General features: G+C 50.9%; 4 protein-coding genes, 1 long non-coding RNA gene and 1 pseudogene across 6 annotated transcripts; 4 read left to right on the forward strand and 2 right to left on the reverse strand.

Annotated features, from left to right (window-relative positions):
• Positions 1 to 3,923: 3,923 nt before the first annotated feature.
• LOC112899371 (endochitinase A-like) lies at positions 3,924 to 5,231 on the reverse strand. Its single transcript, XM_025967813.1, has 2 exons — positions 4,690 to 5,231; positions 3,924 to 4,531 (listed from the first exon to the last, which is right to left on the reverse strand). The coding sequence occupies exons 1-2, from the start codon at positions 5,132 to 5,134 to the stop codon at positions 4,128 to 4,130; spliced, it is 849 nt and encodes a 282-aa protein (XP_025823598.1). The 5' UTR covers positions 5,135 to 5,231; the 3' UTR covers positions 3,924 to 4,127.
• A 1,161-nt stretch (positions 5,232 to 6,392) lies between these two features.
• LOC112901014 lies at positions 6,393 to 9,656 on the forward strand. 2 transcript variants are annotated; one of them, XM_025969825.1, is made up of 3 exons: positions 6,393 to 6,618; positions 7,799 to 8,317; positions 8,930 to 9,656. In XM_025969825.1, exons 1-3 carry the CDS (start codon positions 6,525 to 6,527, stop codon positions 9,505 to 9,507), a joined length of 1,191 nt encoding a protein of 396 aa, XP_025825610.1. In that variant the 5' UTR covers positions 6,393 to 6,524; the 3' UTR covers positions 9,508 to 9,656. The 2 variants fall into 2 exon arrangements, with proteins under 2 accessions (XP_025825610.1, XP_025825611.1); XM_025969826.1 differs by lacking the exon at positions 6,393 to 6,618 and adding an exon at positions 7,162 to 7,681.
• Positions 9,657 to 11,280: 1,624 nt separating this feature from the next.
• On the forward strand, positions 11,281 to 12,660 carry LOC112900318. Its single transcript, XR_003230177.1, has 2 exons — positions 11,281 to 12,286; positions 12,377 to 12,660. It is a non-coding gene; the product is annotated as an uncharacterized LOC112900318 (long non-coding RNA).
• A 2,350-nt stretch (positions 12,661 to 15,010) lies between these two features.
• On the forward strand, positions 15,011 to 16,764 carry LOC112901072. Its single transcript, XM_025969903.1, has 3 exons — positions 15,011 to 15,171; positions 15,313 to 15,810; positions 15,904 to 16,764. Exons 1-3 carry the CDS (start codon positions 15,093 to 15,095, stop codon positions 16,446 to 16,448), a joined length of 1,122 nt encoding a protein of 373 aa, XP_025825688.1. The 5' UTR covers positions 15,011 to 15,092; the 3' UTR covers positions 16,449 to 16,764.
• A 5,080-nt stretch (positions 16,765 to 21,844) lies between these two features.
• Positions 21,845 to 23,459, forward strand: LOC112901201. The gene is made up of 3 exons (XM_025970054.1): positions 21,845 to 22,081; positions 22,238 to 22,735; positions 22,848 to 23,459. The coding sequence occupies exons 1-3, from the start codon at positions 21,997 to 21,999 to the stop codon at positions 23,390 to 23,392; spliced, it is 1,128 nt and encodes a 375-aa protein (XP_025825839.1). The 5' UTR covers positions 21,845 to 21,996; the 3' UTR covers positions 23,393 to 23,459.
• Positions 23,460 to 24,198: 739 nt separating this feature from the next.
• On the reverse strand, positions 24,199 to 25,314 carry LOC112900760 (annotated as a pseudogene).
• Between the last annotated feature and the right edge of the window lie 1,593 nt (positions 25,315 to 26,907).

A 26,907-nucleotide genomic window follows, 5' to 3' on the forward strand; every position in this document is an offset into this window, starting at 1 on the left:
GATGCGCCGCCTTGACGACGGCGCTGCCTAGACACAGATCTCCCCGCTGAGCCTGGGGAAGCCTGTGCCAGGTAGAGGAGGCGGTCGACGTCGTCACGCCATTGTCTGTGCGCGTCTGGCGACGCCGCCTCTCCAGGGGGGTTGCGGAGCAACTCCCTGGCTGCCATGAGGGGCCCGCTCGGTGGGAGCACCGATTGGGCCACGGAGTCCCGCTCCGCTGCGCGTGGTGGAGCAGCACGCGGAGCCACCCTGGAGGCGGGATGGCGCGAGGCGCGTGGCGCCGTTGACGCCACTTCTTCACCGATCAGGAGGTCATGGTGACCATTTTCCTGCGCCATCAAGGTCACGGTGGTCGACCAAACGCAAACCAAACCTAAGTCCCCTACCTGGTGCGCCAAATGTCGGAGGAATTCTCCAGCCGGGTGGCGGAAAGCACCCGCCTAATCCTAGTTAAGGATGGGTTTGGAAGAGACTTAGGAGTGCTCGATCGGCGAACAGATGAACGCTGGAAGGCCACAGAGATTTAGAGTGGTTCGGGCCGCCGAAGCGTAACACCCTACATCCACTTTGGTGTTGTTTTGCTTGAAGACTGGATGAAGCTTAGCATACAGCTTGTGCTTATGCAGCCTGGAACTTAGAACGTCTAGCGTGAGTGTTTTTGATCCCGTGTTCTAGCGAGTGCATTCTCCCTTTTATAGTCCAAGGGGGATGCTTACACTGAGCGGGACCCCGACATGTGGGTCCGGCCAACAGGAGCTTGTTCTACGAGAGATATGGAGGTCATCTCCTCGAGCTCCTCTCTGTAGTCCTCTCGATCGGGGAGTTGATGTGCGTATCCATAGTCGGGATACGGCCGTGTACAGCCTTGTCTTGTACAGTGTTCGGTGTCAGCGTTGCCCAACAGTGAAGCCGTGCTGTCACTGTTGGGATCGAACCTCCAGTCAGGGGGCGAGCCAGCGCTGACTCGTGCCATGCGCACTGTTACATCGCAAGCCTTAGCACGCCTATTACAGACCATCGTCACACGCGCAGCGCCGTGACGGGACTGCACACAGTCCGCGCACTGTGCGCGGTGATACGACGCGCCGCTTTCAGATCAGGCGGGCTTACCGTGGTGTCAGCTTACCTGCCCCGTGTGTCAGTGGCAGGCCGCACCTTTTGACCTTGGCGCGCCCAGCTCACCTACCGCATTGAATGCTGGTAGGTGGAGAGGCGACCCGTAAGGGGCCTCCGGCCGCAGGCACGCGGCGGGGTCAGCCCCGCTCCTCCCGCCGGGCAGCACATGGCGGCTCCGGACCCCTTCCCGGGGGAAAGAGGGGTCCGGGGCCCCCGTGGCCGGCCGGAGCGGGCTGACCTGTGATGGTCTGGCCATCACACGTGGCGGCCCCGGACCTCCCAGAGGAGGCCGGGTCCGCAGGGATTACCCGAGAGCTCTCCCGCCCACGTGGGTGTGCAAAGGCCCCGGACCTCACGGAGCACGGGGAGGGTCCGGAGACCGTGGTCCCAGCAGTCAGGCCCGGAGGCCGTATGCCACGTGGCCCAGAGACGAGGGGGAGCGTGGATTATGAGAAGTCCCAGGGCCTGGACACCCTAGCAGGAGGTACCCCTATCTGTATGTACCGACAGTCTGGCCGCGCTCGTGCTTGCCACCCAGCATGAAGCGCCCAGTCCGAGCACGAGTGCACGACGATGCAGATGGGAGGGACAAGCTCAGCAGCGCGGCCATGAACGGCATCGCTGCGGCTGTTGCGGCCTTGGCTGTAGGCGGGTCCGAGTGTCTGACGCGCCGCGATGGTGACGGCGCTGACGTATTTACGAGGAAGACGGAGACAGTAACGTCAATTTTAACGGAATGGCACGTAAGGGGAGAAAAATTAAAATCTGATGGCAATGAAGGGATGTCTAAATTTTCGATGGCACACAAGAGATGAGTATAATTTTCAATGGCATATAAGGAATTTTCTCTAATACATTCCTCATCCACGGATCCATAAACCTAACTATGTTCCCTGCATCTTTCTTTATTTTGAGATCAATTTCCTATCAAACCTTCATAATAACATGCAAATGTCAGACAACCCTAGAATATATTAATGTTTAATCATAATAATTAATATTAGATATTCAGGTTACAAAAAATATAGTAATATATTCTCAAGAAATATAGTGCAACCCAGTATATCAAATAACAAAGCTGGTTAGCCTGATCACTTAGACCTACACCAACTCTATTCCTTGAACTCTTCTTTCGATTTTGTTGGTATAGTATGTACTTATCCACATCATACTTATCAAACCTTCATAAAAGCAATTCTGGATGGATGCAAGCAATTACAAAAGCCTCAGATTTGGCCTGTCATGACTCTTCCTCTATTCAATATAACAGGCAGTCCTCCTGCCGGTTTCGTTTCTTTTTTTTTTAAAAAAAAAAAGCCTCGGATTGAAGGCAAGCTGAAAGTTCATAGCAGGATAATGTAATGCATGTTCCCTGCTACCAGGCTGACTTGTAACAATATGCAAAAGACCATTCTCTAATGTTTCTGGTAGTTGATAAAAAATAGCATATTTAGAGTTTTCATTACTGGACACCACAAAACAATGACCAGAAAATAACATTTTCTTTCAGTGTCCTTGAGAAACTCTTGCACATAAGCTTACCTCAAATATATTGATTCACGCATGTCACTTTCATTTTTATCACAGCCTCCAGCTAGGTCATGGATCTTATACTATTCTTATTTCGTTCAAAATAGCAGAAATTGCAATATGTTAAAACTGAATATCGTGGAATGCACTGACCTCTCACATCCGGAAACAGTTTTGATTGTGAAAGAAATAGAGCAGGAGATTCAGCCTAGACATACAGCCTGCCTGACAGAAATAGCCGCGAAGAGAGGAGATGCGCCGTTGAGGAGAATGCGGGGGGAGGCGGCGGGGGGAGGCGCGTGCGTGCAGATCGTGGGGAGCGGAATCGGGCGGCGTGAAGTTGCAGAGAGCGCAGGATCTCATCTCTTGGATTGCCATCGGACGGCACCTGGTGCCGGACTGTCGGCAGAATGACGACTGGGGAGGCGCGAGGGCGGCACCAAAAAATTGTCCCCCAATTAATTTTTTTAAAGTAGAGATTCAAGTGCTAATCGACCAGTGTTAACTCTTGCACATGCATGGTCAAGAAGCAGAAAAATCGCTGAAGTGTGGTTGCATTCGTCATTTCGTAGAAGAATTCGACGGATAAATGAATCCGATTGGAAGCCATGCGTGGTCATGTTATCAAGGGGGCGCACCGTTTACTATATTGTCTCTACCTTCTTGCCTACTGCTCTGTTTACTTGGGCAGCTGGGCTCTCCGCACTAGTCAGTATTCTCGCTATGACCATATCGGTGATTGTTCCTTCAAGTTTTCCAAAAGAAAACTTTCTTATCTCTCAACTGCTACCTGCAAATCGGTCCCATCCAAGCCCACCAGCATGTAAAACCCAACCTGATCAAGCACCCTGTCAGGAAAAGAAAAATTACAGACAGACCGAGAGGCCAGCACAAGTTCAGGGATTCAAGAAAGAAGATGAGCCCTTGAGTTGGTATGTTACCGGCCAAGGAATAATCGACAACTGAGATGGCTTGTAAATTCAGTCACCTCGCAAATAGCATCTCCTTCTCTCCTTTTTCCCATTTCTTCTCCTGATTAGCACGCTCTCGTTGTTTTTTGGTAGACCTTAGCTGGGTCACCGAAAGAGGGCCTTTCAAATGCCCAAACTAATTCCGCAGATTACTCCAAATCCATAGGGTGCTCGTTTATCTTTCTCTTCTTTTGGGCCTTAGCCAAGTTAATTTTTTTAAAAAATTCTTAATCGACGAATTCATCTTTCAAAAAATGCTAGTCAGCTAAAGGAGGGAGTCCCTCACTATTCTCGTGGCACATTCGGTCAATAATAATAGCTTAAGTTTTTTATTTCTGCTTTGAGCATTTACAAACTGCTTCATTATTCAGACATTATTAGTACGTGTACTCGTTACACTCCGGGTTCCAGCACAGGCGACAGTACCCAAGAGTGTATGAACACTAAGTATTTATTCCTTCTCGAGTGCCAAGCTAAGCATATATGCATCCATGAACCCAAGCAACACCTCTAGCAGGTGAGGTTGCTCCCCGGGTCGACGCCGAGCTGCTGGCAGTACTGCCTGTAGTAGCCCACCCTCGCGTTCATCTGGGCGGGGTTGTTCCCGTTGCACTCGAGGGCGCCGTTGATGGCCCTGGTGGTGGCGCCGAACCCCTGCGGCATCACCCCGTGCACGTTGTTCATCCAGAACCAGAGCGCCGTCTTGAACGCGATCACGGGGTCCTGCGCCACCGCGTCCGGGTTCCCGAGCCCGTCGAAGCCGATGTCCCTCCCGGCGGGCCCGTAGTTGTAGTTCCACGAGATCTGCAGCGGGCCGCGTCCGTAGTACTTCTTCCCCGCGGCGCACGGCCACTGCGTGTTGCTCGGGTCGCAGTAGCTGTTGCCCTTGTTGATCTCGCTGATGTAGCAGAAATCTGCAGGTATCAAGCCATGCAAATGGGTTAGCTAGCTAGATAGGTTCCAAATCGATCAGAAGTTCAGAACGATACATGCAATCATAACTCATATAAGTTCCATGGAAGAATGCATGGCTAGACTCTCTGCAGGAGTAGCGTCGGTGCCATCAACTTACGTCCGGTCTCGTGGGTGACGTGCGCGAAGAAGGCGGCGATCTCGCGCTTGCCGTCGTCCGCCGAGCCGCCGTGCGCGAAGCCGGAGAACGCGCCGGCGGCGTTCAGGAACGCGCCGCGCGAGTAGAAGCTGCTGCCCTCGCACCCGCCCCCGGCCTGCGACTTGATGCCGTTGAAGAACGCGTCGGTTACGACGCTACCAACGTCGGCGCCGCTCCCGCTCGTCCCGCCGCCGCTGCCGCCACCACCTCCCGAGTTGCACGGGCCCGACCGGCACCCCTCGCCACAGTAGAGGTCGCCGTGGCCGCAGTAGCCGAACTTGCTGCAGCAGTAGCCCGGCTGGCAGCCGCAGTTCTGCGCGGCGGCCGGGCCGGCGGCGGCGCACAGCAGGAGCGCGAGCCCGAGCGCCAGCGCCGCCGTCAGGGTCGTCACCGGCGGGTTCGCCATGCTGGCGATGGCCAGCGCTTGCTTGCTTCACTTCCTGATCGACAAGAACCCCCCTGCTTGCTGCAGCAGTGTAGCTAGCTGCTGGATCGTGTGCTGCGACTTGCGAGGTGATTTGAGATGGCATGCTGCTGGTGCCGCCTTTTATAGCGATCACAGGGGGGCGCCCATCACCTCAACGCATGGAGCTGAGCGGCTGCCGCGTGGATTCGGGTATAGCCGCCGCGCGCATTTTGATATGGTTTCTGGGTGGAAAATTCGTTGCCCGCCCGAACGACGTTGGCACGGGCAGCCAGCCGTATAACGTTGCTCCGTTCCGAGCATCGAGCATGCGCGGATTTTTTTAGTGGAGGAGGTGACTTTGCGTGTTCCACAGCCTGACAGAAATGGTCAAGCGAGGAAGGAAGACTTCCAGGATCGCTGCCGGTGATAGCGGTAGCCTAATTTGGACCGAACGCACAAGCCTGCTGCACTTTCCTATACTTTTCAAAGGGAGGAGGCTCCCATGGGCCTTGGGCTAAACAATGTGCAGTGGGCTAATTGGGCCGGTACTCTCCTCCGTCGAGGAAGGCAGGCGGAACTCCTATCCCAACTCCCGGAAGGCAGCCGAGTTCTGTGACAACTCGTAACTGCTGCCGCCTGCAAATCGAGTCAAAGCCCAAGCCCATGTGAGCACCAACCTGATCCGGCACCCTGTCAGGAAAAGAAAAACCCAGATCAGGCATCCCGTCAGAATAGAAGAACCCGATCGAGTACACTCTGGCGCGAACACAGAGCCGACACGGGCAATTAAGCACCGCACCCGCTCCGCTCACCCCTCTATAATCGAACGCAGAAAACTAATCGCCGACGAAGACCTGAACGCGATCCCCCCCTGCCGGAGCGCCCCGCCGCAGCCACGTTGCCACGTTGACCCCGGCCCCAACGGCCATGCGCGCCGCAGAGGCGCCACGTGATCGCGCGCGTTCGGGATCAGAGAGACGTTTCAGTCCTCCACTGCACCAGATGGAGCCTGCCGGCCTCCGCGTTCGAGCCAGGCCGGGGGGTGCCATGGCATGGCCATGGCGGCCTCTCGTGCGCGCGCGCGCCGACCCGGCGCGTTCCGCGGCGCCCGATGGGAGGTTTATTCCGTTTCGCGCGCGGATCGAGGCGAGCCCAGGCGCGGGCGCACGCACCGCATGCAGGGGCGCTGCCGCCTGGCGCAGCTCCGCCTATAAGTGGGGGCGCGGCGCCGGGCCGGTTGAGCTCCGTCCCGGGTGAGCACCCGCTCGAGAGTAGTAATAGTTTCCAAGCTCCACTTTTCAAAAGAAAAAAAAAGTTTCCAAGCTCCCGAGGTGTGGGAAGCCCGAGCTGACCGGCGTGCGTACGAGGTTGCGAGAGGGGATAACCGGAGATGGCGACCGGTAGGCGGTGCGGGCGCCGCGCCGCGCTGGTGGTCCTGCTCGTCTGCGCCGCGGCGGCGCGGGCTGTGTCGGCCGTCGGCGACGGTACGTGAGCCCCCTGAACTGAAGCTGCATTATCATTAGAGCTGTTCGTGGTTGCGTGGTTAATCAGCGCGTCAACTAACTTAGCGGCATTGCTGCCGGTGGCAACCGCCGAGGTGCAGTATGGCAGTATATGGGAATGAGATCTTCTTTAGCTGTCATCCGTTAGGTAGTTAACTATAGTGGTTGCTATGCTTAGTTCCTTACTGTTACTGATAGCATTATGTTAAGCTGTGGTTAGCTTCTCACTGTTACTGATACTACTGTCACTAATCTTTAAGACTGTTACTGATAGCATTATTGTTAATATAAGCTGTGGTTAGCTGCTGGCTGCTACTGATAGCGTCACTGATCTTTAAGTTATTTAGTGAAAGTAGCAACAGTACCTGCACAACTATGGTGTTCATGCAGTGTCGATTCAGTTAACTTTGTTACAGCTGCCTTTTCTTGACCGTTCTGTATCTGCCAGTATACCGTAGATTACATGTAGTGTATCAGACGCTTCAGCTATGACAAATGTCTTTGTCTCGCAAGATCTTTTTTCTCATTTTACTCTTAAATTACAAACGAGAAATGGGCCGTAGGTGAAACATTTCCCTTTTTCAAAAAGTGGCAACCACCCATTAGACAGAAGCACAACAGGTGTGATGCTTTGCAGAAAGTATGGAAAGAACACAATAATAGACAAAAAATGATGGTACACCGTATTCTTATTCTTTGATAAAGTATCTTCTTGATGAATCGGTTCATGTGGGCTGAAGTTTCAGTTTTTCCTTAGAAAAGAACTGGCGTTGTTGACCTGTCAGTTAAGGTTCCCAAAGATACCAGGGCTCTGCTGTCTCACGTGCGTAGGAATATGTATGTCAGAGAAGCAGAACGTTCTGTTTGACTAGTACTAGTATTTTACCAAATCAGAATCTCATCTCATGTGGAGATATGGTTGCCTCCTGATCTCGCAGCATACAGTAAGAACAATTTACAACGGCTCTCTCTTATCGATCGTGGATCATCGATCGTGATGGGATGGGATTGTTTGAGGCCATCACCACATGCACACATCTACATGGTTCGGCTTGCTCAATAATCTTTCCTGTCTGGTGCCGACATGCTTATGATAATGCACGGTAACCTACATGAAGTCCTGATGAGCAACTATGTCATGAACACGTACGTGCTTGTGCAGGCCCGCTGCTGAACGGCAACTTCGAGTACCCGCCGAACCAGTCCCAGATGAGCGGCTCGTCAGTGACGGGGGAGGACGCGATCCCGTACTGGAAGACCGCCGGGGCCGTGGAGTACATCGGGTCCGGGCAGCAGCAGGGGGATATGGTCCTGACGGTGCCGGAGGGCGCGCACGCGCTGCGCCTGGGCGGCGGCGCCTCCGTCCGGCAGCAGCTCAGCGTCACGCGGGGCGCCTACTACTCCATCACCTTCCGCGCGTCGCGCACCTGCGCCCAGGACGAGAAGCTGAGCCTGGAGGTCGTCCCCGTCACCGGCTACCCGGCCCAGACCGGCGAGCTCCCCATCCAGACGGTCTACACCAGCTGCGGCTGGGACTCCTACTCCTGGGCCTTCAAGTCCGAGGCCGGCATCGTGTCCTTCACCATCCGCCACCCCCACGAGGAGGAGGAAGACCCCGCGTGCGGCCCCATCATCGACGCCATCGCCATCAAGACCATCTACCAGCCACAGCCCACCCAGGGTAAGCCACACTAATACAGGTAGGGCTGAAAAAATAGCTCGGAGCTCGCGAGCCGGCTCGAGCTCGAAGCAGCTCGGCTCGGCTTGAAGTGGCTCGCGAGCCTGGGGCGAGCCGAGCCGAGCCAGGTATTTTAGCTCGCTGGAGCAACAAGCCGAGACGAGCCAGCCCGCTCGCGAGCTCGGCCAGTATGGCCCAAGGCGGCCCACAGCGGCACAGCCCTACAACACAGCCACACGCCCACGCCCACGTCCACACCTCAGAATCCTAGCGCGATTAACTCTGCAGAGTCTGCACCTCCCAATCCAGATTCACACTTTCAAATGTTCAATAAAAAAATCCACACATCAATCAAATATTCATAATATTTATACAGGAAGCATGTGCATGCAGATTTACTGAATGTCTGATTATTTTATTGGCTCGGCTCGCGAGCCTAGTTCGAGCCGAGCCGAGACTACTCGGGGAGCTCGAAAAATTACCGAGCCGAGCCAGGCTCGGCTCGGCTCGTTTCCAGCCTTAAATACAGGGATTGCCTATGTGTATAATGATTAAAAACACTTCGCTACCACCATTGAGATTTTCTGAAACCTGGATCCTTAACCTGATGAGCAGACAATCTGCTGGCGAACGGCGACTTCGAGGAGGGCCCGTACATCCCGCCGGACTCCAGGTCGGGGGTGATGGTGCCGCCGGTCGACGAGGACCACGTCTCCCCGCTGCCGGGGTGGATGATCATGTCGTACAAGAAGGTGGTCAAGTACGTCGACGCGGCGCACTTCGCGGTGCCGCGCGGCGTGCGCGCCGTGGAGCTGGTGTCCGGCGTGGAGACCGCGCTGGTGCAGGAGGTGCACGCCACCGTGGAAGGGAGCTGGTACAGGCTGGAGTTCTCGGTCGGGGACGCGGCCAACGGGTGCGGGGCATCGTCCGACTACTCCCCGTCGCCCGGGATGAAGGTGAAGGCGAGCGCGGGGTCCGGCGAGACCACCGTGGGCGTCGACTTCCGGGGCGCCGGCGGCTGCACGCGCGGGAGGCTCGAGTTCCAGGCCACCACGAGCCCCACCAGGGTGGTGTTCGTCAGCCTGGGCTACCACACCAAGTCCGACAACAGCGGCACGCTCTGCGGGCCCCTCGTGGACGACGTCTCGCTCGTCGCCATCGCGCAGCCGTCCGCTCGCCGGCTGCTTCTCTAGGGCGCGCGAGATGAGTGTACGGTTACGGCCGGTTGCACTCGTGCGGCGTGGCGTATTGGAGAGTGTAACTGTGCTGGGTTAGTACTGGCTCATTTTGGCTTACCTGCTGCTGTACTAGTATGATTGAGTTCCACTTTTTATTTATATCATCTAAGTCTCGTTGTATTACATGGTGCTTATTTGAAAAAAAGGGGGTCCAAATTGCAAATTAGATTAATTAAGCGTAAAATCTGCATGCCCTATATATGGCAGCGAAATCTGTAGTATATAATAACTATTCAGAACCCGAACACCCCCACTCCGACCCGACCGCCTCGCCACGCGCTTCCCCGCTCCCTGTCCATTTTTTTTTTCCCTCCGACGGTTTCCCTCTTACCGTCCGTCCTGTTTTGCTCATCCGTGGGCGATGTTTCGGTTTCTAGCTGCTGAATAGATCGTGGTGAGGATTCGGTTCCCATTTGTCGCATAGCCTCCCCGTTGGCGCGCCGATTCCCGTGCCGCCCCGGCGAGGTGCTCCTACTCTCCCCCTCGCGCCGCCCCGGCGAGTCCCTGCGCCGCCGGCTCCCATGCCGCTCCGGCGAGCTGCTGCCTGCAGACGTCCGCGCCGGGCGCCGTTCCAGACCAGAGGTACCCCGCCTCCTTCCCTGCCGAGACCCTACGCCGCCGGCGATCCTCCTGTCGACGCGTCGTTGTTCCATCCCATGCCGCCCCGGCGAGCTGCAGACCGTCGCGCTGGGCGCCGACGCCCCCCTCGTGCCATCCCAGTGAGAGTCTCCCGCCGCCGCGCCGCGTCCTCGAGGTACCCGCCTCCAGCCGTCTCGGAAACTGTGGACGAGGTCTCGAAATTATTGACTGTGATTTCTGTGCGGTATTTTAACCCTATTTCCAATTCTAATTTATATGCTCCTGCGTGCAGATCTAATCATTGTTTGGCAACCAAATCTTTCGTTTAGCAATGGTTTTTTTCTATATGTTCCTGAGCTTCCCAATAGAATGATTTGTTGATTGGATGGCGTTGTTGTGACGCCTGGAGAGGCGTGCGGCCAGCGCGATTGTGCGAAGCCTCCGATGAGATATATACGTGCAGAACTGCTAGCGTGGATGTGGTACGACGCCAGGGAGTTTATGCACCTGCAGACGGATTAATACGTATACTGAGCCAGATTGATAGATTTTACCCTGTCCTTTATTTGATGGATTAATTAGAATCCAAATTCTCTAATATATGCAGATCATACAAACCAGAGGACCAAGGTTTACGACTGGTGGCCGGACGGCGAGTCATTTCCAGTGTTGCGACGAACTAAACCACAGAAGGGAGCTCTCTTCACCTATTTCATCTGGATGTTGTCATTTTTTTTTGTACAATGGACGGCACCCAGGATGGCCAAGCAACGTCGAGCATAGAATTGAAGTTTTTCCTGGTCGCACATGCTACTTTGGTTATAAAACCTAGAGTGTTTATTACAAAAATAATTAAACTGTAAATTGCATAGGGTTCAAGTTTTTTTCTCACACGTGCCACTATTTACTAACTGGCTGTTGGTCTAGTCATACCAATTTTTTCTGTTTTTCAAAACAGGATTTAACATTGTATTGTAGAAGTAAAATCTACATTCCACGCATCATTAATTCTCTGTCCATGGTATGGTCTCTCCTATATAGAGTTTAGAAAAGATTTCTTGCATCTATACTGTTTGAATTAGTTTTGTCATTCCAAGAAGCTGAAATTCTTATGTTCTTGTAATCTGTTTAGTTTGGTTCCAACATGATGGATGCAATGCAGAAAGTACTTTTTTATGTGTGAGTTTAAGATTTATACTGTTATATCCCTTGCTTCCATCCTCATGAATGTAATTATTAACGTAGGCACAGTATTTAGCAGCTCTACGCCTTTGCTAAATAATACTATATGATGATATTACAAACTAATTCTGTGCAATATCATCATGCTTTTGCTTCCATCCTCATGGACGTATTTATAATTGCAGTTTTTCTGTTCACAAATGTCACTCCTTCGGACTAGGCTATTTTGGTTGCAAATTTCTGAGATAGTTTTATGTTTCGCTCATTTGATTTCGGCAGCGAGGATTTTGTTTGTACAAATGCTATTATTTACTATATGAAACTAGCTTATTCTAGATTGCATATAATTGATTCTTATCGATCATGCATTAAAATATTTGTGATCAGGGGCTAGTTTGCATTGAAATAAGTAAATTTTTATGCTCAAGAAGTATGTACTAGTTTCTGTCATTAATTTTCACATCCTGATAAAAATAATAAAGAATGGGTCTAATCTTCTAGCTGGAGTTATTTCATGATTGTGAATTCACGACTCTGTATACTTGTAGAACTGATCCTTGTGTAAGTTTTGTATGTAGAAATTGATGTTTTTTCCCATGTAGATAGTTGCTGCTCATTATCATACTGACATTCTCATAAACCTCACATACTCTTGAAAATTTCTTATGATAAATGAATTAGATTTATGTAGTCATATATATACTTTGTTTCATTAAGCATGGATTGTGCTGCCAATTAATTAATCCGTTATGCCATCTTCTTTCCGTTTTCCTGTGGTGCTCCTCGGCAAACTCAGCCTCAGGCATCAGAGATGAGCTCCCTCCTGAGTTGTGGAGTCTGTGGTTTTCTATTTTTATCAAGAGTTTATACTGCTTGTCCGGGAGAAGTAATTGTTTCAATTCATTGCAAAACCCGGTGATTTTTAGGTGCTCCTTGTTGGATCATATTAGTTCCTGTTCCAAACCTTGATTTTGTAAGCAAAATATCTTATTTTTATTTCATCTTGAAACTGACGGCATAGAAACTTGGACCTGGTTCAGTTATGCCATCTTGAATGTGACAGGAGGCTGAGGAGCTCGCGATCATTGCATCCTGGTGGAGCATAGACTTAGATGGCTGCCATCATGGTTGCGTCCCAGCTGGACTTCTTCATTGATAGGAAATTGTCATGCAAATTCTTAATTCCATTCAGTTTTATGAAACCAAGCCTCAAGAAGTGTAATCTGCTAGTGATGTTCCCTTTTTTTAACGCTTGTAATACTGTACAAGTGATGTCAGTACACACGGCACTTGTGCCATTATTGGTGACCAAAAGGCTAATTCGATGCTTGGTTGCAAGTAATTTCATTGTGTCCACACTATTATTTGTGTACACGCGATGCAAATAAAATTGGATCAAGTGGCCCGTCGAAAAAAACATTGATCCAATCAATAATGCTCAAAAAAATATTGATTAGAAATCCTGCACCTAAGTATGCAACCGATAGCATCTAGATCTGTAGTCTGTAAAAAATATGCCACACCAAGTGAATACGGAACTTATTGCGGAAAAACGTGAAGGCTACGCGCTGGAGAGAAAAAAAGGGCGCAGGCTACCTGCAAGGTATAAAAAAAAACACAGCATGGAGGTTAGCGGCACCAGATGTGCGCGCGCAAAACCGGACGCGGGAAGGGCGAGACGTGCGCGAAAAAAACTGGTGCGGGAGTGGCGCCGTGCGTGGGGCTGGTGGTTGCTGAGGGGTGCGTGTGTATATATATATATATAAAGTATGAACTTTTAAAAAATATATGTTTATTTAACATATTCGACCACTTAGCCTTTTAATTTTATAACTCCGGATTTGGAAAATGATTTTGAGAATGGTTTTGGTACCATGCACCCAAACGCCACTAGGGGTGCCATGCATCATGCCTATGCTCCCCCATTCGGATCCACCCTTTCACAAATTAGCAAGCTTTTACCTCTATCATATCACTTCTCGGTGTCATCTCGTGTGTGTAGGGATAAGTGTCAACCGTGCGGAGTCCGAGCTTCTACATTGAATTATTTATTATGATGTACAATAGGTCTCAGCAACAACAACTCGGTTCGCCCCAGATGGTGTCAGGAGATAGGTTGGGGATGCAGATGATGAGGATGAGCTGCATTTTTCTTTTTCTTTAAGGTTTTCTTCGCTCATGATGCTTTCGTGAGCTACTAGTCATTTGAGTTGAGTGCTTAGTAGTTGAGTTGTATATCACTGATCAGTCATGACTATGTTGTTGTTCTTACAAGTTTTGGAGTCTAGTTTCCCTCAACAGATGGGCACATTATTTTGATAAAAAAGAAACTAATCGCCTGCCTAATGAGATGGACTTCCATGGCGCTTCTTGCTGCTTCCCTCTAGCTTCTCAGCTGTGAGCAACAATTAATCGGCAATTCTTGTTTGCACCCTATAGGACACGTAATCATTTTTTGTGGGTAAGGGATGGAAAAAGTACTTTGACAAATGATTTAAAAGAATCCATTTACAAAATTCTAAAAGTATCAAATGACTCCCCACCATTTAAAATGATATGGTTTTATAGAAATCGTTTGCCAATCACAAGGCACCACTTCTTTTATTTCTAAGGACAGTCAAAATAAGGACCTTCTAGGCTTGGGCCACATGAATTCAAAATTAACCATAAAATTGCATGATCTAGGAAGTGTGTCCTTCCACCACGCGAGGTTGCTAACTTGCTAAATTAAAGTATGGTTTCCATTTAAAGTCCCTACGATTACATGTTTTAAAATAAAATCATGGTTTTGTTTCTTTATGTCCAGACAACAATTAATAAATATAGTTCAATAATGCAAAACTAAAATAATTTAAGGTGGATATATGCCAGTGGCTAACTATATAAAAGAAACTCAAAACACTTCAGAGTGGCCAAAATATCTTGAAATCATCGTGGCTCATCATATCCATTTCGTGGTGATTTGTCGAAGCCAAAATTCAGCCCAAATTTTACACTATGAAATATGCCACATCTAATCTGAGCTATTGGATCAGGCGCGCATAGGTAAGCATAGTATTAGAATTTTGTCAAACTGGGCCACATGACATGCTACACGTGTAGAGCATCACCCCGCAAGTCAACCAGACAGCCGAAATCTGCATGGGCCGTGTGACTCTAGTAGGCCATCCTTCCACGCCTGCGATTCGCTACCACATGGCCGGAGCCCGAGGGGAGGGGGCGAGGCCCCACAAGGCCACTACCGGCGGCGCCGCGTCGAGCACCTCCCGGCACTCATCACGGCCGGCCGGATCACCCCGCAAGCTCTGGACTGAAATGGCGATGCAACCCGTTCATCCAAACAAAAAGAAAATGGACGGCCATGTGATCACGCGCGGCATCAGTCGCGCCGCCCCCAGTCACCACCCTGCCGAGGAAGCCCGATCTGGCATTCCTTTCCCACCGCACCGCGCGTCAGGGAGCGCCAGCAGGACCGCCGACGATGCCCCGCCCAACCACCTCGATCGTGGAAGCGCCCGCGGATCTGGCGCGCGTCCCGCTCGGGCCGGCCTGATGAAGACGCACACGCACCTGGCCAGGCCAACTTGGCCGCCATGATTGGTGATTCCAACGGCGAGATTCTTTGCGCGGCGCGTCCCCCCCTATAAGTGGAAACTGGAAACCTGCAGCCATCGCCACGAACAGCGTTCATTGGTAGCGTCTGCCATCTGGGGTTTACACAGTTTGAGAGCTCAGAGTGCTGCTTGGGCAGGAGGAGAAAGCTGGTCGGGAGAAGCGAGATGGCGGGGAACGTCCGCCGCGCTGCGGTGTTCTTGGCCGTCTGCTTGGCGGCTCGAGCGGCTTCGGCGATCCAGGATGGTGAGAGCTTGCATTGTTCCGAGTTGTGTTTCGTGAACTCTTCTGCTCAGTAGCCAGTACGCTGGAGCTAGTTTAGCTTTCGTTTCTTCACTACTATAGGCTCGCTCGTCTCCTTCAATCCTAAAATTGTTGCATGGTCAGGGTTGCTGCCGAATGGCAACTTCGAGCAGGCGCCGCCCAAGTCGCAACTCCACGGCACGAGGGTGATGGGGCGCTACGCGATCCCGCACTGGGAGATCTCCGGCTTCGTGGAGTACATCGGCTCGGGCCAGAAGCAGGGCGACATGCTCCTGCCGGTGCCCGAGGGCGCCTACGCCGTGCGCCTGGGCAACGAGGCCTCCATCCAGCAGCGGATCGCACTGACGCGGGGCGCGCACTACTCCATCACCTTCAGCGCGGCGCGCACCTGCGCCCAGGCCGAGCAGCTCAACGTGACGGTCGCCCCCGAGTCCGACATCCTCCCCATCCAGACGGTCTACACCAGCAGCGGCTGGGACTCCTACTCCTGGGCCTTCGAGGCAACCGGCAGCGTGGTGTCGTTCATCGTCCACAACCCCGGCGTCTCCGAGGACCCGGCCTGCGGCCCCCTCATCGACTTGTTCGCCATCAAGACCCTGCCGCCTCCTAAGAGCAGCAAGAGTAAGGATCGATCCTATTACCCTCATCCGAGTCGAAAACCGCCATGAGGGCGCGCAAACGAAGCGCTGAGAACTGACTGAATTACTGGCACAGATAACCTGCTGAAGAATGGAGACTTCGAGGGGGGCCCCTACATCTTCCGGAACACGCCGTGGGGGGTGCTCGTGCCGCCCATGGACGAGGACGACTACTCGCCGCTGTCCCCATGGATGGTCCAGTCGTCGACCAAGTCGGTGAAGTACGTCGACGCGCCGCACCACGTGGTGCCTCACGGCGCCCGCGCCGTGGAGCTGGTGTCCGGCATGGAGACCGCGCTGGTGCAGGACGTGGTCACCGTGCCCGGGCGGCCCTACAGGCTGGAGTTCTCGGCGGGGGACGCCGGCAACGGCTGCGCGGGCGCCATGACCGTCCAGGCGTACGCGGGGCGCGGGAGCGTGCGGGTGCCGTACCAGTCCCAGGGCAAGGGCGGGCACACGCGCGGCGCGATCGAGTTCACGGCGGTCGCCAACCAGACGCGGGTGGTGTTCGTCAGCATGGCCTACAACATGAAGCCCGAGGGCACGCTCTGCGGGCCCGTCGTCGACGACGTCTCGCTCGTGTGCACCCGCAAGCACGCCGCTCGCCGCTTGCTGCTGTGATACTGCTACTAATTAACAGGATTCATTATTCATTGGTTGATGTGAACGGCTGTGAGTGTCCTTGAATTCTTGAACGGTGATCATATATAGATACTTGCATCTTTGTTTTTCTTTTTTTTTCTTTTCTTGAGCGAAAGTGCGAAACCAATGAATTTGCTTCTTTCTCGGTGTAAAACTACAGTTCGATTTGTATCACGGACAGAACCAGCGGATGCGCTCAAAACAACAAGATGAACAGTTTGAGATTCAGACTTGTTATAGCAGCTCTGATGTATATGCTTTTCCATGTGATAGAATGCTTGTACATTGAGCCATATTTCGGAATACATGACTTTTCTCATGTTTTATAGAAGATTGAAGTGCCTTTATATAAAATTGCATAAAGCCTCAATGAAAGAGAAGTGCTGAGTCTGATTGGTAGAGCTTCTTATAATTCATTATAAGAAGTGATTTTGTGTCTGAAAGTGGTCCTCTATAATTCTCTAGATAAGCTACTTTTTTCAGTTTCTAACCATTGTTTTATTTTACAAAATCACTTCAAGGAATCGGTCTAGAATCACTTCTTTGTGAAAAAAAATTATTTGGCAGAGCTCCTCCTAAATTAAACATGGAAGTTGTCCTAGGATTTTTACTTTTTTATTATTGCTCATCTCAACAAGTGTCTCAAGTTTCATGAGGCCATGTGTTAACAAGCAATACTGATCCTTTGTAGTACTTCATCCTGTAGTTGGATCACTAATGTGTGGGTCCAATCCCACATGTCAGGGAAGTACTCCCTCCGTCCCATAAAAAAGGTCGTCGAAGCTCCCACGAGAGAAAACAAGGCAAAGATGAAAATACGAAGCTGCCCCATATTGAATTCACAACAATTCAAACAACAAGCACTCCCACATGCAAATGTGTCAGACATTTAATAGTCTCCACTCCACTAGCCGATCAAAATGGCGGCAAAGTCCACATTGGACATTTAGACAGGCGCCAACTACTCAAACAAAAGGACAACGTCATACAGAAAATTACAAGCCGCAACTAGAATTTGACAAGCGGCAAAGAGAATTTGACGCCCGCCAAAAAATTTAACTTGCAGCTGCTCCGCTCTGCGTCCACCTCTTGCCTATATAAACCAGTCTCAGTCCCCCATCTCCAGCTGTTGAAACACACTGGACAGCACACAAGCAACAAATCAAAAAATGACTTTACTAGATCTCAACGAGGTACCACCAGGAGAAACCGAAGATGTTCTACCTGACCTCAACGAAGTCCTCCCTGCTGATCCTCCCCAGCATCTGTTCTACCCCTTTGATCTAAACATTCATCTTGATGAAGAACAAGAGAATCTGCATGCAGGTACATTTTGCATCAAAATAAATCAGACTTCACTATCCCTGTCAATTTTTCACCATAATCACTATCCCTGATTTACTTGCACATAGAGACTTGATTTACATTCATGTTTTCCAGTCCGATTTCCATTATGAGATTGTACATAGAGCTATTACTTGCACATAGAGCTAATTTTACTTAAACGACATAGAGCTGATTTACATTCATGTTTTGCAGTCTGATTTCCATTATGAGATTGTACATAGAGCTATTAGTTGCACATAGAGCTAATTTTAATTAAACGACATAGAGCTGATTTACATTCATGTTTTCCAGCCTGATTTCCATTATGAGATTGTACATAGAGCTATTACTTGCACATAGAGCTAATTTTACTTAAACAACATAGAGCTGATTTACATTCATGGTTTCCAGCCTGATTTCCATTATGAGATTGTACATAGAGCTATTACTTGCATATAGAGCTAATTTTACTTCTAGATGTAGAGCTAATTTACTTCCACATTCTTTAGATAGCGAATGCAATGGCTTGGAGGATTACCTGAATGATTATGGGGTGTATGGCAATGTTGACATTGTGTTCGATGTAGAAGAATTAACAGACTCAGATGACAATGACGAAAACCCTGAAAATGCAAGTGATCGCAAAAGACTTAATGATGTGTCACGTAGCCAAAGGCAAGAAATATATGAAGCAATGCTTGAGAGGATTACAAATGGCAAACAAAAAAGGGACACTACAACTATAGTTGCAAATCTGTTCAATGTTAGCATTTGGACAGTGCAACGTGTTTGGCGTAGAGCCAAGCGTTGTCGTGAACGTGGTGAACCGGTTGATGTGTCATCGAGGAAACCTAAATATAGTGGCAGAAAAAAAAAGTCATTTGATCTGTCAACCATTGCTGCAATTCCCTTGCACAAGAGGAACACTATCCGAAAGCTAGCGGCTGAACTAGGTGTAAGCAAAAGCTGGCTACATAGACAGTTCAAAAGTGGCCTTTTGAGGAGGCATTCAAACGCACTGAAACCTAGTTTGAAGGAGGACAACAAAAAAGAAAGGCTGAGGTGGTGCATTTCTATGCTAGATCCAGCAACTTTGCCACACAACCCAAAATTCATTGAGATGGATAATATTATCCACATAGATGAGAAGTGGTTCAATGCAACAAAAAAGAACAGGAACTTCTATATGCTACCAGAAGAGGAAGATCCATATAGGACAGTTCAAAACAAGAATGCAATTGATAAATTGATGTTCTTGGGTGCAATTGGAAAACCTAAAAAGGATGCTGAAGGTAACATAATCTTTAATGGGAAGATAGGCATTTGGCCTTTTATTAGAAAGGTATCACAACACATTTCTTTTGAAGTAATGTTGTTCATCATTTGCTAACTATCCAATTATTTTTATACACTAGGAACCAGCACAAAGGAATAGCTGTAATAGAGCGAAAGGAACCCTGGTGACTAAGTCTATCACTGTTGATAGAAATACTATGCGATCATATTTAATTGCCAAAGTTCTACCAGTGATCAAACGAGTTTGGCCTACATCAGAAGCACATAAAACTATATGGATCCAACAAGACAATGCAAGGACACACGTCCGTCATAATGATCCAGTTTTTACTATGGCAGCTGCTGAAACAGGATTAAAAATACGACTCATGAATCAACCTCCAAACTCACCTGATATGAACTGTCTTGATTTAGGCTTCTTCGCTTCTCTGCAGTCCCTTACATTCAACAGGGTCTCTAGGAACCTGGATGAATTAATTGACAACGTTATCAAGGAATTCCAAGAATATGATATTACACTTCTGAATAGGGTGTACCTGACTCTGCAAAGCTGCTTGATTGAAGTGATGAAAGCAGGTGGAGGAAATAGATATAAGATACCTCATATGAACAAAGAGAGGCTGCAAGCTCTAGGTATCCTTCCGGATAGGCTTGAGTGTGATCAACAACTATATGAGCTTGTTCTTCAGTACTTGGCTGTAGGTTAGGGTTTAAGGAGCAGCTATTGTATAGGGAGCAGCTTTTGTATAGGGACCTGCAGCTTTTGTTAAACTATGATGTTTAGGGAGAAGCTACTGTTGGACTATGATGTATAGGGAGCAGCTTTTGTTAAACCATGATATGCTTAGGGAGCAGGTTTAGTTTCAGTACAATGTTCAGAGAGCATCTTTTGTTTAACTATGTTGTCTAGCTTATGTACGTGATGCTCTAGCTCCTGTATACTGCTATGTAGCCCATGCATACTACGCTGAAACAAAGCCATACAATATTCCAAATCAAGGTGATTTTCTTCCTTAGTCTGGGCATCAGAAGGTGATGCCTTCTGCATCAACTTCTGCAGCAAGTCCACCGCACTCTCATCCTCATTTTCGGCATCGGAAGGTGACCTTCTGCAGCAAGTCCACCACATTCTCATCCTCAGTTTCGGCATCAGAAGGTGACACCTTCTGCAGCAAAGATAATGCAAAGATAATGCTACCTGCTTTCATGTGGAGTAATAGTGCAAAGATAATCCAAAGATAATGCTACCTACACATTCGAAACAGTAAAAAATGAACAACAAGGTTTTCATCTGGACTAATCTTTATAAATCCGAATTAGGCAAAGATAATGCTACCTGCTTGTCTTTCTCCTTAGCGACGTTGCCACCAGTGGATCCACGGGCACGGGAACCGGGGGTGCGCCGTCAGTTCCCGTCTATCTTGTCCTCGGCCTTGCCATCGATTTGGAGACGACAGCTGCGGGTTTCGATTTGCAGAGGACCCCGATGGGGATGGTGCTTGGGGGTGCCACTCCCCACATTGATTTGTAAAGGACCCCAATGGGGATGGCGCTTGAAGGTGCCACTCTCCGCATCGATTTGTAGAGGAGCCCGTCGGGGATGGTGATTGGGGATGCCGCTGCCCACATCCTTTTGTACAGGAGCCCGACGGAGATGGTTCTTCGTGGTGCGCCAACCGCTCGCCGCTCCCATCGTCTCGTCAACGCCTCCGACCGGACGGCTGTTACCAACCATCGTCTTCTTCGCCGATCTGGATGCAGGCGGGATGGGGACGCATGCCCGACCTGGATACCGGCGGGACGGGGAGAAGAGCCCGATCTGGATGCAGGAGCTCGAGCCGGATTTGGTTGGCGGAGGGGAGGCGGAGCGAACGAAGGAAGCTGGCGGGCGCCGATCTGGAAGGCGAAGCCGGAGAGAAGAAAGAGAGAAAAACGCATTCGTCGGTGGGAGTCTGTGAGATTTTTTCGTGACCCCACACGGAGCCTTCGGCGACTTCTTTTGTGGGACAAATCGCGAGCCCTTCGACGACCTTATTTTCGGGACGGAGGGAGTACTGAAGAGGAATCTCGTCGGTCAACAGGATAGATCCTTCCTCAGCACTTCCTTCTTTTGTTTATTTCTTTAAGAATTCTCCCTTCTTTTGTTGGTATTTGTCATAGATAGGTGCTACTTCGTTGAAAATGGGCAAACATTGAAAATGGTGAAAATTCATCCAGATGCATATTTTGCATACCCATAGTTCATGTCTTGATATACGTTGTCGTAAGAGTTGAGGTCCATATCCGCTGTAGTAAATTCATATGAAAAATGTCGATTTTCTGCTTTCTAGTGAAATAATAAGCCCGAACTACTTTCTAGTGAATAAGCACCAGCGAATGTTGCCCATTTCACCAGACAGCTCCCCGTCAACCCACCCGTTTGCTGACTGCCAAGACGCCCAAAGGTTGAGCCAAGACGGCCATTTCTCAGGTTGGAGCCAATCCGTCCTGGCTCTGGACTTGCATATGGCCGGAGCCCGAGGCAGCAAGCCCAAAACTAGCGCTGAAACCCCGAAGAAGCTTTTAATGGCCTCGATCGCAAACTAAACTACTCCTAGGTTCATGTGAGCATCCGCTGGCGCAGGCTAGCCGCGCCATCCCCAGTCACCACCCGTCCGGTGAGTCCGCCATCGCACCGCACCTCAGGACGGGGGAGGATGGTGCCCTGCCATGACAACCATCCTGATCCGGGGGCGCGTTCCGCCCAGCCTCCTGAACAACTTGGCCATGAGTTATCCAACCTCGAGAGATTCTTCACGGGCTCGTCTCCTCTATAACTGAACCCGGTAACAGAGCACACAACTGAACTGAGAGATCAGAGTACTTCTTCAGCAGGAGAAGACGGCTGACGAGAAGGGGAAAAGAGATGGAGCGGCACGCCCGTGGCGCTGCCCTGTTCTTGCTCGCCTGCTTTGCGTCTGCTGCTCGAGCAGCTACGGCCATCCCCGATGGTGAGAGCCTGCACACTGTGCTACTATCTCTTTCGCAAACTATTTTTCATATAATGGGCGAAGAGGCTAGATTTTTTTTTGTGGCATGCACGTGATGCCCCAGTCTCGTGCTGTGCCACACACGAACGAGTCCTGAACGATGCCTGTTCTGCCCAGGCCTGCTGCCGAACGGCAACTTCGAGGAGGCACCGGCGAGGTCGCAGCTCGACGGCACGAGGGTGACGGGGCGCTACGCGATCCCGCGCTGGGAGATATCCGGGTTCGTGGAGTACATTGGCTCGGGGCAGAAGCAGGGCGACATGCTCCTGCCGGTGCCGGAGGGCGCCTACGCCGTGCGGCTGGGCAACGAGGCCTCCATCCAGCAGCGGATCGCGCTGACGCGGGGCGCGCACTACTCCGTCACCTTCAGCGCGGCGCGCACCTGCGCCCAGGCCGAGCAGCTCAACGTGACGGTCGCCCCGGAGTCGGACATCCTCACCATCCAGACGGTCTACACCAGCAGCGGCTGGGACTCCTACTCCTGGGCCTTCAAGGCCAGGCGCAGCGCCGTGACGCTCATCGTCCACAACCCCGGCGTCGCCGACGACGCGGCCTGCGGCCCCCTCCTCGACGCGTTTGCCATCAAGACTCTCCAGCCTCCTCAGCGCACCAAGAGTATAGAACAACCACACCCCCCCCCCACCCCCACCCCACCAAACTGAAGCCTCCATGGATGCCGGCCGGTTGCCTCGCCATTCTAACTCCATGCATGTTCAATTCCTGGCAGGTAACATGCTGAAGAACGGGGACTTCGAGGAGGGGCCGTACATCTTCCCCGACACGGCGTGGGGGGTGCTGGTGCCGCCGCTGGACGAGAACGACTACTCGCCGCTGTCCCCGTGGATGGTCCTGTCGTCGACCAAGTCCGTCAAGTACCTGGACGCGGCGCACCACGCCGTGCCGCGCGGCGCCCGCGCCGTGGAGCTGGTGTCCGGCGTGGAGACGGCGCTGGTGCAGGACGTGGTCACCGTGCCCGGGCGGCACTACAGGCTCGAGTTCTCGGCGGGGGACGCCGGGGACGGGTGCGCGGGGTCGTTGGCCGTCCAGGCGTACGCGGCGCGGGGGAGCGTGAAGGTGGCGTACCAGTCCCAGGGCAAGGGCGGGCACACGCGCGGCGCGCTCGAGTTCACGGCGATCGCGAACCGGACGCGGGTGGTGTTCGTCAGCACGGCCTACAACGTGAAGGCCGACGGCACGCTCTGCGGGCCCGTCGACGACGACGTCTCGCTCGTGTGCACCCGCGAGCCCGCCGCTCGCCGCTTGCTTCTGTGATACTACTACTGACAGGACTCATTCGTAATTGGTTCGTCAATCTGAATGGCTATGGAGCGTGCTTGAATGATTGGGCTTAATGAAAGTTGGGACGATTATTGCACGGTAATCATAATTCTTTTTTTAACTAGGCAATCATAATTCATATACGAGTACTTGCATCTCTGTTCTTTTTTTTCCTTTTAAGCAAAATGTATTTGCGTCCTTCTCATTGTAAACTACAGTTCTACTATCATCATGGACAGAAGAACCAGCGGATGCGCTAAAAACGAAGATGGACAGTCTGAGATTCAGAATTGTTGTAGCAGCCCTGGTCATGGCGTATGCTTTTCCATGTGCTAGAATGCCTGTACACTGAGCCATATTTCACAATACAAGACCTCTCTCATGTTTATAGAAAATTGAACTGCATTTATCTGAAATCGGGCAAAGCTGCAAGGAGAGAGAAGTGCTGCACACACGCCTATACAACTCTATCAACTGGCTATTTGGATTTTTTTTTGAAATAAAGTGGCTATTTAGATCTAGCAGTAAAAGTAAGAACCGTTTGGGGGCTACTATGTGGCTAGACAAATAATGATAGTTCATTTCCCTTTTGTTTTATTAGCGTTGCTCAACAAATGTTTCTAGTTTCACAAGCCCATGTGTCCTAGCCCAAAGGTAAAAAAAATAATGGAGAGTACCAATATGGCCCATTTCTCTAGTTGGGCCAATCACTTCTAGGTGGACTTACTACCAGGCCTGCAAACTACGGTATGACTTTTGCGTTAACCATTTTAGAACATGCAACTCTGCACATATACATACTACCACCACAGTTCCGCGATGTCTCCAAGACCAGCATCTGCACGGCCGAAGAGAGCCCAAACAATGGACAAAATGCAGACAGCCCCGCCGACGGCGCCCACAACCTGCGCTCCTTTAACCATAACTGAATCCAGTTGTGACCTTGGTGGCGGGGACTGGTCGGCATCCGGGGGCATTCAGCCGGATTGCCATGTAAGTTACCAAGAAAGCTGAAGAGATAACAAAGAAATACTGTTAGACAACACGAACTGTTGTACCGATCCCTTGTACCGATCCCTCCCTGAATCCATGAAGAGTAGCAGCGCAAGCATCAGCGTCCAAGCGATCACAGAGTTGAACAACCCTTCAGCCATCTGGGCAAGCAGGCAGAAACTTAGCCAGTGCACGCAATGTGCGCCCAACTGCATTACCATCTTGCAACAAACGTGAATGATGGCTGCATTACCAGCAAATCTACATTGGTAGATGAACTTGGATTGACATAGCTACATGTCTAAATGGGAATTGTGCATACCGGACTTGAGCAGAGGAAGGATGAAGAAGTTGAGAGAGAGAGGCCGATGAGGTCGCTGATGGTAGCCTGGGAGATTGCCGACACAGGACACCCTGCACGATGGTGGTCAAAGTTGCAGGCTACTCTTTTCAGCAAGATTTCATCTCCCAGGACACGACTACATCAAGACGGAGGACAGCGTTTGAGCTCATAATATTTGCATTGTTCGTAGCAAGAATTCACGCCTCAAGGCAAGCGCAGAACGATTTGGGGATATAAAAAACACTAAAAAAATCAGAGATCCGCGTTTCGAACTCGCGGCGGATCGGTGCGTAAGGGAGGAGGAAGAAAGCCAGAGTATGTAGGCAGCCTCGGCGCCCCGGAGCTCCGCCTGGAGCAGGGAGCGCGTGCCATCTCCACCACCGCCGCACTTGGCCGCGAATGGCACGTGGGGGCGAGCCACCAAGCGCCCCGGCTCGGCGCCCCCTTGTGCGCCGCGGAAGCCGCCGGACAAGACCAGTGGCCGCACCGCGGCACTGGCCCGAAAGGCAGGAGGGGCGAGGCGGGTGGCGACGCAACAGGGGGAGGCGCTGCAGGGGACGGGGATGGGCGACGCCGCCATGGTCACGGACTCGCGGCCAAGCGGGGGCGGGGTAGGGAGGGATAAGCCGCCTTTTGGGCGCAGCTGGAGGACTGACAAGCCAGCAATCCAATTCTATCACCAATTCACCATGCTTCCGTGCTTGGGTGCAAGCTGCCATACCCGGCAGCCGGCCCTTGTGAGCAGGAGCGCGCGGCTGCTCGCTCCGCTGTGGCGCGGCGACCGGCTGGAGCAAGCAGCATAAAGGCCCCTACCTCTCCCACTATAACACCTGAGTTTTATAGTCGGGTTGGTTAGGTGGGGCATTCTAACTTGGTATCAGAGCCAAGGTTCTGGGTTCGATCCCTCCCGACCACGTATTTCCGCTGCGCGATTTCCCCTGCGCCTTTCGTGTGCTGAGACCTGTTGCGGGCTACGCCAGGCTCGCACGCCGTAGGGGGAATGTTGGACCAAGAATAAAGGCCCCCACCCCTCCCACTATAACACCTGGGTTTTATGGTCGGGTTGGTTAGTTGTGCTCGGGTCTTTGATGTGGGAGTCAGACCATTCGGCTGCTTGTTGGTTCTAGGGCATGAGTGGGAGATGAGTGGGAGATGGGTGGCACTGAGCCATGCCCTGCACATTACTGATAGCAATGTCGATGAGATTAGTGGATTACTTCAACTCTTGCCTTGCCATTCATATGTTATTGTTCCAGCGCTAATTCACGCTGACAGGAGCTTCGTTCCTTTTCTATATCTCAATTTTAGCAGTATTTCTGACTACTAGTAGGACAGAGCTTCCTGTTCTTATTGCTAGTTTTACCATGTCTTGTTAGCGTCCAGGTGCTGTCTGAACTGGGAAAAGAAACTGAAACTTAGCATAACAATCATAAGCAGTACTCTCATCACAAATCACAATACAGTACTTAATCCATTGTTTTTCCCCAGAACGTTCATTTTGCGTAGAAAGGGAGCATCTGGGCCGTTGAATTTGTTAATACTTTACTGTTACCATGACTGTCAAATAACCCCCTTTAGAATGGAATAATAGTTGGCACCTGCCACTCTATTGAGAATAATAGTTGGCACCCCAATATATGCACATACAGGAGTCGGGGGCTGATCTGTAGGAGCATGTGAAATCATTCTTTTTTACCATGGATCTAAGCTGGCGTCGTCAGTCTAGGAATACTATCTAATCATCTTGGTAAGAGTGTCAAACAACAAGTGGTGGCTAGTTAGGGGGTGGGTGCGAAATTTGAGAACAGTGGATTAGTGGTGTATGTGCAGGTTGGCATTGCTTTAACTGTACGGTTGACATAGAAGAACATGATCCTTCGCTTCTGAAGCCTGCAGTGTCCACTGCACTGGTTACCATTTTCAGTTGGAATGAATCAGGAGTGTGCACTGCAATGTATTTGCATCAGTTGGGTCATGCAACACTTATAGTGCAACAAAATACACCCAAGGCTTACCACTTCCGTCACTAGGCTAAATGCATGACACTTTTCTGTCTGCTAGTGACCAGAGAATAGCAATCATCTACCTTTTCTGAATGCCAATGCACGTATATATGAGCACCAAAGGCAGAAAAATTGCATTTAGCCTCATGACCGGAATGGTATTTTCCTGG

Source organism: Panicum hallii, chromosome 7 (assembly GCF_002211085.1).
Source record: "Panicum hallii strain FIL2 chromosome 7, PHallii_v3.1, whole genome shotgun sequence".
Taxonomy (NCBI): Eukaryota; Viridiplantae; Streptophyta; class Magnoliopsida; order Poales; family Poaceae; genus Panicum; species Panicum hallii.

Excerpts from the sequence above, each read along its gene's own strand:
- LOC112899371 (XM_025967813.1), bottom strand. The coding sequence starts at position 5,134 with ATGGCGAACCCGCCGGTGACGACCCTGACGGCGGCGCTGGCGCTCGGG. Across the intron at positions 4,532-4,689 it reads CGTCACCCACGAGACCGGAC|ATTTCTGCTACATCAGCGAG; the intron begins GTAAGTTGATGG and ends TGATACCTGCAG.
- LOC112901014 (XM_025969825.1), top strand. The coding sequence starts at position 6,525 with ATGGCGACCGGTAGGCGGTGCGGGCGCCGCGCCGCGCTGGTGGTCCTG. Across the intron at positions 6,619-7,798 it reads TGTGTCGGCCGTCGGCGACG|GCCCGCTGCTGAACGGCAAC; the intron begins GTACGTGAGCCC and ends GTGCTTGTGCAG. Across the intron at positions 8,318-8,929 it reads CCAGCCACAGCCCACCCAGG|ACAATCTGCTGGCGAACGGC; the intron begins GTAAGCCACACT and ends CCTGATGAGCAG.
- LOC112901072 (XM_025969903.1), top strand. The coding sequence starts at position 15,093 with ATGGCGGGGAACGTCCGCCGCGCTGCGGTGTTCTTGGCCGTCTGCTTG. Across the intron at positions 15,172-15,312 it reads GGCTTCGGCGATCCAGGATG|GGTTGCTGCCGAATGGCAAC; the intron begins GTGAGAGCTTGC and ends TTGCATGGTCAG. Across the intron at positions 15,811-15,903 it reads GCCTCCTAAGAGCAGCAAGA|ATAACCTGCTGAAGAATGGA; the intron begins GTAAGGATCGAT and ends TTACTGGCACAG.
- LOC112901201 (XM_025970054.1), top strand. The coding sequence starts at position 21,997 with ATGGAGCGGCACGCCCGTGGCGCTGCCCTGTTCTTGCTCGCCTGCTTT. Across the intron at positions 22,082-22,237 it reads AGCTACGGCCATCCCCGATG|GCCTGCTGCCGAACGGCAAC; the intron begins GTGAGAGCCTGC and ends TGTTCTGCCCAG. Across the intron at positions 22,736-22,847 it reads GCCTCCTCAGCGCACCAAGA|GTAACATGCTGAAGAACGGG; the intron begins GTATAGAACAAC and ends AATTCCTGGCAG.